The 8,984-nt window shown below is 41.0% G+C and overlaps 1 protein-coding gene across 3 annotated transcripts; it reads right to left on the bottom strand.

Moving 5' to 3' along the window:
- Positions 1-1,445: 1,445 nt before the first annotated feature.
- On the bottom strand, positions 1,446-7,823 carry LOC109734922 (protein S-acyltransferase 24). 3 transcript variants are annotated; one of them, XM_073501171.1, is made up of 14 exons: positions 7,377-7,823; positions 6,394-6,534; positions 5,634-5,746; positions 5,448-5,527; positions 5,159-5,322; positions 4,754-4,892; positions 4,576-4,675; positions 4,314-4,371; positions 4,091-4,168; positions 3,888-3,986; positions 3,294-3,372; positions 3,061-3,209; positions 1,922-2,401; positions 1,525-1,801 (listed from the first exon to the last, which is right to left on the bottom strand). In XM_073501171.1, the coding sequence occupies exons 1-13, from the start codon at positions 7,662-7,664 to the stop codon at positions 1,970-1,972; spliced, it is 1,920 nt and encodes a 639-aa protein (XP_073357272.1). In that variant the 5' UTR covers positions 7,665-7,823; the 3' UTR covers positions 1,525-1,801; positions 1,922-1,969. The 3 variants fall into 3 exon arrangements, with proteins under 3 accessions (XP_020149687.1, XP_073357272.1, XP_073357271.1); XM_073501170.1 differs by having other exon boundaries at positions 1,525-1,795; XM_020294098.4 differs by having other exon boundaries at positions 1,446-2,401.
- Between the last annotated feature and the right edge of the window lie 1,161 nt (positions 7,824-8,984).

Below are 8,984 nucleotides of genomic sequence, written 5' to 3'. Positions count from 1 at the left end.
CAATCACTCGTCGTACGTCTTCAAGATCGACTTCCAAAACCTTCACAGACTTGTTCACTAGCAATCCACATTAACTCTTGGATGCTCAGAACATGACGCCTAACCGCGTGGAAGAATGACAGTCTTCGAAGGTAACAGACGTCGAATCACACAGATCAATCTCTTCAGTGATGCTCAATCACTTTGGCTCTGGTTAGGTTTTTCCTCACTTGGGTTTTCACAAAATCGTCGGAGGACGGTTGCTCTCAAATGACAAGTGTCAATCTCTCTCTTGGAGCAGCCAACCAACGAATGGTTGCGGGGCGGCTATTTATAGCTAGGGGCAACCCGACATGAATTGTCATAAATGCCCCTTTGGACATGACCATTGGGAGGATACGGATTCACTCAACAACTGACGTTAGCACAACAACGGTCGAAAATTTGAACTCTCAAATTCATCAGGCATTCAATTTCCTCACAACAGGAGAATCGCACTGGCGAAATCCTAACTCCTCGGTTAGACAATTTCTTCAACGACCAGAAGAACTTCGTCTCTGTCGTTGATGAACTTGACTGCACTGCAAGAGATTTCCAAAGTCTTCAACTCGAAGAAATAGGTAGTTGTAGGTTTTGAGCATCACTTAGGAAATATGTGTATGTATCACCTAGACCCCCTTTAACGGTACGGTATTTTCTATGACTCAAAATAAAAAGAAAGAAACTACAGAAACAAAGTCTTCAAGCTTTCAATTCTTCACTTCAATTTCTTCAAAGGGCGCACCAAATTTCTTCACTTGAAACAATGCATTTTTAGGGGTCGCCTTTTGTCAGTCAAACCAAATCTTCAAGGATTGTAATTCCCGTGTACACTCACAAACATATTAGTCCCTTTTTGTCTTCAATACTCCAAAACCACTAAGGGGGCACTAGATGCACTAGCAATTTCCATCTCTTTTATTTTTTATTGTGTGAAAACGCTCATAGGCAACCAACACATTATCCATGATTATACAGCAAGGCACAAAAGCACTTTGTGTTGGACTCTGAGGAAGAAAAACTTTTAAGTCGAGAGGCTAACATCTTTGATATTACTTTACGTACCACACTGCATAAATTGATTGGCCTAAACTGAGTAACCTTCTCCAGAGAGTTTACCTTAGGTATCATCACAATTGAAGTATTATTCCATCCGTCCAGAATCTTGCAATTTTTTACCGCCTGCAAAACTTCCTCAATCAGATCATCACCAAGCATTGGCCAAAATATGTAATAAAGTTCCGCATGGGGTGCTGAAGAATCGCAATGGTATTAATGGTTTGTTTGAAAGAAAAAAACGCTTGCGCACTATACTCAAAGGGCAGCAAACTCCTTCGCCATATCAAGGTTCATTTTAGTATATTTCATCTCCAGAGAGCTGGAAAAGGCGATTAGAGACCACACCGTCTCATATGTAACACTGGCACTCACACAAATTCGTTCCATGGTTACATAAAAAGTGGTAATGAAGCCGACACTTCGCTCATTAGAGCAACACTGAAAACGAAAAAGAAACAGGAAAAATCACGTTCCAGCATTAGGTTACTTCGTAATTTACAGCTCTTCCAATGTACAACTGTATTTTCCGAAATAGGACAGCATCTGAACTATCAACCCTTCATGTACATACAAAATGTCAAACATAATGTACACTGGTGCATTTTTTGCACGCAAAAGAATATTATGCCTTCAGAATTTTTCTGCCGCTTGGAGCTCTCATACAACTTCGATCTCCTTTTGTGCTCTTGCCATCTCAATACTCACTGAATCTGTGGCTCTGCATCTAGTCATCAACCTTGACGATATCAGTGCAGCCAGAAAGAAGCGATAGCAATATGAAGAAATAGCCAGCCAACTGTCGTGGTGTAACGAACACATACAACTAAAATAAGAGAACACTTGCCTTCTCCAAATGAATCGCAAGGGAACAAGGGGCCATTCTCCAAATGAGTCACAAGGGGAGAAGATTCCGTGCATAACGGCTAGAGGGATTGTTTCGTCCAAGGCCCAACCCTAGGCCCAAAGGGGTTTTGTCAGTCTTCTTACTGTGATCACAACATTTAGACGAACTAACTTGGCGATGCGATTTTGAGTTGGTTTGTGAGTCAGCACAAACATGGTCAGCACCATTAGCATGAAGTGGCACACTCTCACCATTCTGCGAGACTGCACTTCTTGTCATGTGCATAATTGCCATTTCCTCGTCAGGATGTGACGTCTGTTCTACCTTCTCAATATCCTCATTGTACCCCTTCAGGAAGAAGTCAGAACAATTCTTCCTCACCCCGTGATCAAATGGATTTCTGAACCGACCACCCGGGCCTCTGAGATAACTGTACCTCATGGCATTTGCCATCTCATTTGTTGTTATATTCCCGGATATCTGCAAGGCAGGAATTTAGAAATGATCGATACCGTGCAGAAGAGTGGCTTGAACACAAGCTATATACAAGCACGTATTTGCATATCTTTACAGACACAAGAAGAAGCCAACCATTTCAAGTACGAAAGAAGGAATACATAAGCAATGGAAAATATGATGAATCATGTCATCTGCAGAAGCTATTATCTTTACAGTTATATATCGACACAAGCATGTGGATAAGCGGAATAAAGCCGTGTCCATATCAGTACTGGACTAGAGGAAATGCAGACAAAGTATAGCTGACACTTGGCACCAGAAGGATAGTAGAAACATAGCAGAACTGGAATGGGTAAAACAATGTAATGGCATATAGATGTCATCAAAGAATGCGACATGTGGTTTAGAAACTGCTTCAACACTGTGCCGGTGACAAAAAGATACAAAAAGGAATTGCTAGATCCTAGATGGAGTCTAGGCTCTAGATGATCTCAGTTGGTTGCCCATGACAGGAGACATGTCCTTACCTGATGGACCCTTGCAGATTTCACAACCAGAACAAAAAAGCAGGAGATTTGGTTCTACGTATTAGGCATGGATTCGATCTGGGGCACAGACCTCAAAGGGTGGAATGAACTACTGATAGATGATGAAAAGGTAAACGCAGAGATAGTTCTTACCTGTGATGCTTGAACTACTGTTAGAGTTATAACGCCGAAGAAAAGGAAGAGATCCATTATAACAAAAGACACCACCCAAGGATGGTTCGTAGCTGAATAGTTAAGCCATCCACCAAACGATGCTGGAGAGCCTGGATCACCTGCGACTCCTGCAGCAATAAAAATGATAAAAGATTAGGATATTTTCCATGCGACAAATTGTACAGGCAAAAGAAAAGAAGATGTATGCATACTTATGACAGCCGTTGCAGCAGTAATGATCATCGCAGAAACTTCTAGGATAAGAAACATAAAGAACTCCCATTTGTTCTTCTGCAATTGAAACCAATTGTTGCTTAGACTGAACGATGCCGCAAGTTTATATATAATAAATAATAAAAAGTGAACAAAAGAAATTGCAATTCATCAACTAGGCGCAGAACAGTCTTTTCTTGCTCCTTGGCCTCAGCTTGGGTGTGTACACCAAGTTCAGTTATCAATGCTGGGCTGAAACATGCAACTTTTTAATCCAAAATTATTAATATACACCCTCCGCTTGTAAATTGATGGCGTTTTTAGACATTGACACGGTCTCCAATATGCATCTTTAACCATTAGTTTTTGTAGGCATATATCTAGAACATACCAAAAAAGGGTACAATAAAAAGTATTTTTCATGACAAGTCTAATGATGCTATTTTTCCCTTACCAAACTAAATATTTTTTATATGTTAACAATCAAGTTAGAAAAGTCTGATTTCATGCCTTCTAGGAAGTCAGCCAGAATGGAGGTAGTATTTGATTACAAAAATAATGAAGTTCCACATACAAAAACACTGAATAAGTACCTTTCCGATGCAATTTGAAACCCAAGGGCAGTGATGATCAAATTGCTCAACACAGCGATCACATGTAGAGCAGTGTTTTGAGCGTATGGGCCTCACAATCTATTGAAATAACAAAAATAATAATTATTTGAGGCTGAAGATAAAAAGGAAAAACGACTCGATTGCTGATTGGTGATTACACAATGAAAAGGGAAATAACTTACTTTGCAAGTAATACATAGTTGAGACCAATTGCCAGCCAGAAGTTCTGGGTTATCTAGACCCCTCTTCAACAAAGGTTCCTGGAGGGATCAAACACACGAGATTAACATTGCACATTTTGTACTATGGCATAATATTTCAAGTTTTCAAGGTAACGATCTAATAAATAGGAAATCAACATATCGATAGGATGCCACAGTGGCTACCCAAATCTTTCATGCTTACATCATCTCTTTGAGTTTGCGAGTCTCTTATATTCTTGTTGATGTAACCAGGATCTTTCCTGCATAACAAGTATGGTCATACACATTCCAAACGAATTTCAAATGATCAAAATTACTTTTCCACTAAAAAAAAGATCAAAATTCCATACGGTACCAAAACAGAAGATACGAATGCTTATTCTCCCAAACCTCATGACCCGACAAAAGGTTACTATGTAATATATGTAAGAATAATACATAAGAAACCCTGACCAAATGTTTACCTGCTACATCTATAAAACATAACTAGTCCAGCAATTGCAAGGAAAACTCCCAACCATGAAAAGAAACCAAATAGTAATGTCATATTCGAGTTGTATTGTCCTGCATAGAAGGAAATAATCATTGTCATGTAGTACTGGATAATTAAGGAGTCTCAAGAGAGTCAAAATAGTAATATACCTGCGATAACTGAATGTATATATGCAACAATTAAGCCAATGATAATACACCAAAGCACAGGGGCGAGTCCTAATTTTGATAGTTTCCCAAAATAATTGTTCCCACCACATCCTCTTTCATGCACTTTTCTAGCATTCCCCTGCATAAAACCAAACAAACCATCAAGTCGATCTTCAGCATTTGCCTGCTGTACCAGAAGAAATCTTACATTGAGGGTACTAATGACCCACTGTAAGTCTGTAATCTAGACTGGCAATAGGCCAAAGTGCAGCCATCAGTTATGTGTTTCATGCAGTTTAATCAACAAACCTATTTGATTACCCATAGAGATAGAATGACTCTTGAGATGCTAGAAAGTTACTCAAGTATGTTAACAAAAAACGATTTAAAATTCATAATACTCACAAGGTAAAATGCAACTTGCCGGTGACTCTTATCAGCAGCAAGTTGGGCCGGAGTTAACCCAGTATTGTCTTGCACCATAAGGTCCTCCTTCTTACCAACCTGAACTAACACAGTGCATGACTCCATATTCCCCCGAATAGCAGCCCAATGTAAAGGAGTACAACCTATGGAAAGTATTTATGTACGGAATGAATACCAAGCTCCCAAAGAAACCAATAGTAAGGAGAATTCATGCTTTCGTGATTCATCTTAAGGTGGTAGGAAGGCTTGTAAAAAAGTGAATACATGCCTTCTTTATCTTGCCGCCCCCTATAAGCACCCAAAAACAAAAGGAGGCGTATGGAGTCTGCAAATCCCTTATAAGCAGCCCTACAAATGTTAAGAATATTGACACGTCAATAGGGCTACCATGTAGTCATGTTTCAAAGCATATTTAGAAGGGCACACATGTAAAAAAAAAGGAGAAAGTACAGACCAGTGAAGAGGACTTCTGCCATCATTGTCAGGGACATCAGGATCAGCATTCCATTTTGAAATAATGTGATAAAGAAATGCTGTCTGACCATACTGTGCTGCAACATGTGTGGTCTGTGACATTACAGTAGATTGATTAAGGAACCATAAAAAAAATACTCCATAAACAAAGCTAACACTGGCTCGTTGACTTATTCTTCTGTTGAAACTTGTATGTGCTACAAATAACTAAGTAACTAATGTACATATATTACATAAATAATGTTAGTACAAATATTGCAGGTTGGCATTTGGACGAAAATTCAAAGTTAACGTAAACCAAACTAGTCATCTCCATCCAAAATGTGCTTAGTGGCAATGCTATGTAACACAGTTGTCAAATTTGCATGCTAGAAGAGCAAAATTGGGTTGGTACAAAGAAGATAAAGCCATAATAACTATTATCAGGAACAAAAATGGCTCATACTTGTAAATCTATCATGCCAAAACCGTACCACGGTAAGAGACAGAGGTTATTAGGGCAACTAACAGAGAGCCGATGGCAGTGCTACATCATTTCTTAACCTGTATCTGTGTACCGCGAAATAAAAAGTTCACTTATTTTGTGCCAGAGGTAGTAGTAATCTCCTCAAACAAACGTACACGGGTGCGCACACACACACAAAATCGACCACGGGTCAACTAACCAAAACATATTAGATAGCAAGGAACATTAGAGTTGACAAGTGGCATGGGTACAACAGATAAGTTAGTACACAAACCTGATATCCATATAAATCAGCAGCATCAACCTTAGCTCCTTCTTTCAGAAGTAGTTCTGCAACTTGAATATGACCACGCACTGCACTCCAGTGAAGCGCTGTTTGCCCTGTATGGTCTATAGCATTTACATCTGCTCCATGCTGTCCAGATAACAAGCAAATAACCATCATCACACCATATAGCAAACAAAAGGCGTATAACAGTAAAGGAGTGCATAGCAAAATTGTGATAAATTAGGTCAAGATCGGCGAAGAGGTGCTATGGGTAACCATCCTGCAGCTGGCACTTACATCTATGATTAACCCCACAGATATTCAGGAGGTTAAGTTGAGAAAGCTGATGTCAAAGAGGTTGGTTGTAATAAACCGTAACAGCTGTGTGTATACAATTGAAACGAACCAACCAACGTGGTATATGATCCAGTTTGGTCCAGTGGGATTATAACTCAGAAAAGTTTGTATGCCCAACAGATATGGAAAATGGCTAGTTCAGAGGGCCCTCTAAGCAATAATCAAGCAGATATAAGAAGCCTTGGACTGGCCCTGCTCAGACCTACCCGCCAACCATACTACCATGGCATTCACCAGATAAATGCCAAAACAGCATAAAGGCAAGCCCAAAACCTACACCAGCTTCCCAATGATCACGTGCATACATCACCAAACCCCAAGAACCCCACAACAAAAGGATAGTATTATACTTTCCTGTCACTACAAGGCACGAACCAAAAGCACACATCGGCCGTGGCAATTGCAAATTTTCAACAATAAGTGCGACAAGGGTGTCGACATTACAAAACATTCAGCAGGAGCTACACTACACCTCGGCTGCGAAATTGGGGGCTGATCAAAGTAGGCCAGCTATCGAATTGGATTGCTAAACAATTAAACTGCAGCAGCAAGAAGCACCCCTCCATCGTCACAGTTTATAACAAGCAGCAATCAGAAGCTACGTATTGGGGGAGCTCGGGGAAATGGCGGACCTCGAGGATGTACTGGGCGGCGGCGACGCGGTTGTTGAGGGCGGCCCACTGGAGCGCGTGGTAGCCGAGGCCGTCGGGCTCCGTCACCGACCGGCCCTCCAGCTCGACGAGGCGGTGCAGCTTCTCGAGGTCCCCGTACGCGGCGCCCGTGCAGACGTCGTCCTTGAGCGACTCCTCCTCCGCCGCCTCCGCCTCCCCCGCGGCGGCCGCCCCGCCGGCCGCGGCGGGGGAGGCGACCGCGGCCGCGGCGGCGGTCGTGTCCTCGAGGACCTCGATCTCCGACGCCATGGCGGGATCGGGCTCTCCGGATTGGGTCGGGAAGGGAGGGGAGGGGGGGTTGGAGGACGCTGGACGCGGAGGTGGCCCGAGGGACCTTGTCGCGGGGGCGTTTTTGACTCGGTATTTTTGGTGTTTTATTATTTCGTTGGTTTGGCCGGAGGAAGAAGACGGGCGCAGCCGCACGGAACGACCCAACGACAGGAGAAGGGGATCTTTGCACTCGCACTTGCAGGCCGCGACGCCTCATTTGACCATACTAGCTGAATTTTTTTGACAAAATAGCAAGCTACTACTACGGGCCAGAATATAAGATGAAATAACATATATTAAAATTATATGTATTTAGGTTTCATGTCTTTTTTTAAAAAGAGACCCCATATATTGATTAATTAAACAAAAGGTTATTACAATCATTCGCCACGCATGGCCGAATTTCATGTCATAGGTCTACCTGCTAAGATGAAATGACACTAGGCTCAAGGGCACGGAAAACATGATAACCAAAGCTGAAGCCTATATAAGATAAAGAAAAATGTGGAAGTTCCTCAAACTTTCAAAAGTAAGTCATTCCCTGAGCTTTCCATTTCTGGGCTTCATAATCATGCTTGTGTTGTTAATCTTCCGAGTGCAAACAAATTATTGACAACATGGTGGTAGCTGAGAAACATAATTGTCTTAACTTTGCTAATCAAAATCTTGAAATCTCCTTACCTTCTAGTTTGAAGCTAGATGATAATGATATTGGAGTTTGCACTCCATCTTGTTGTGCTTCTGGTAACCTCAAATCAGGTGGCACTGCTGATTTTGATGTTAAACCAAAGTATATTTCTAAATACAGACCCTGTGGTCTTTTACACCCACTTAAAATATCATGATAAGAATCTTCTGGAATATTAGAGGTCCTAGGCAAGATGAAAAAACACTGCCTTTTCTGACTTAGTGTGTTAATATAAACCTGATTTAATTGGGTTCCGTAAAACTAAGAGAGATCATTTTTTTTAGGGTTTTCTCAAAACTATTCGTGGCAATAATAACTTTTTTGGCACATGTTGCCTTCTATTAACATTGGTGGTATTTCATTGGGTTTACATGCTGGCATGTTTGAATGTATTGGGTGTATCACCAAGACTTACTGCCTTACTGCTACTATTAAAAATAAATATGTTACTGTTTATGGTACATCTTATGCTGAATTTAAGCTAGATTTTATTGCTGAGTTACATGGAGCGATGGATATTTTGACATATCTTGTCCTTTTTGAAGGAGATTTTAATTTTGTTAGAGAAGCTAGGGATAAATCTAGTGTCAATATTAATGCTAGTTGGACAT

Source organism: Aegilops tauschii, chromosome 6, assembly GCF_002575655.3.
Source record: "Aegilops tauschii subsp. strangulata cultivar AL8/78 chromosome 6, Aet v6.0, whole genome shotgun sequence".
Taxonomy (NCBI): Eukaryota; Viridiplantae; Streptophyta; class Magnoliopsida; order Poales; family Poaceae; genus Aegilops; species Aegilops tauschii.
Note: the sequence above shows the minus strand (reverse complement) of the source record. Positions and strands in the feature narration are given on the sequence as shown.

Bases quoted from the DNA above. Each gene is read 5' to 3' on its own strand.
- LOC109734922 (XM_020294098.4), bottom strand. From the start codon at position 7,664: ATGGCGTCGGAGATCGAGGTCCTCGAGGACACGACCGCCGCCGCGGCC. The intron at 5,747-6,393 runs GTTTGTGTACTA...GTAATGTCACAG, and splicing joins CTGATTTATATGGATATCAG to ACCACACATGTTGCAGCACA. The intron at 5,323-5,447 runs GCATGTATTCAC...TACTTTCCATAG, and splicing joins GGGGCGGCAAGATAAAGAAG to GTTGTACTCCTTTACATTGG.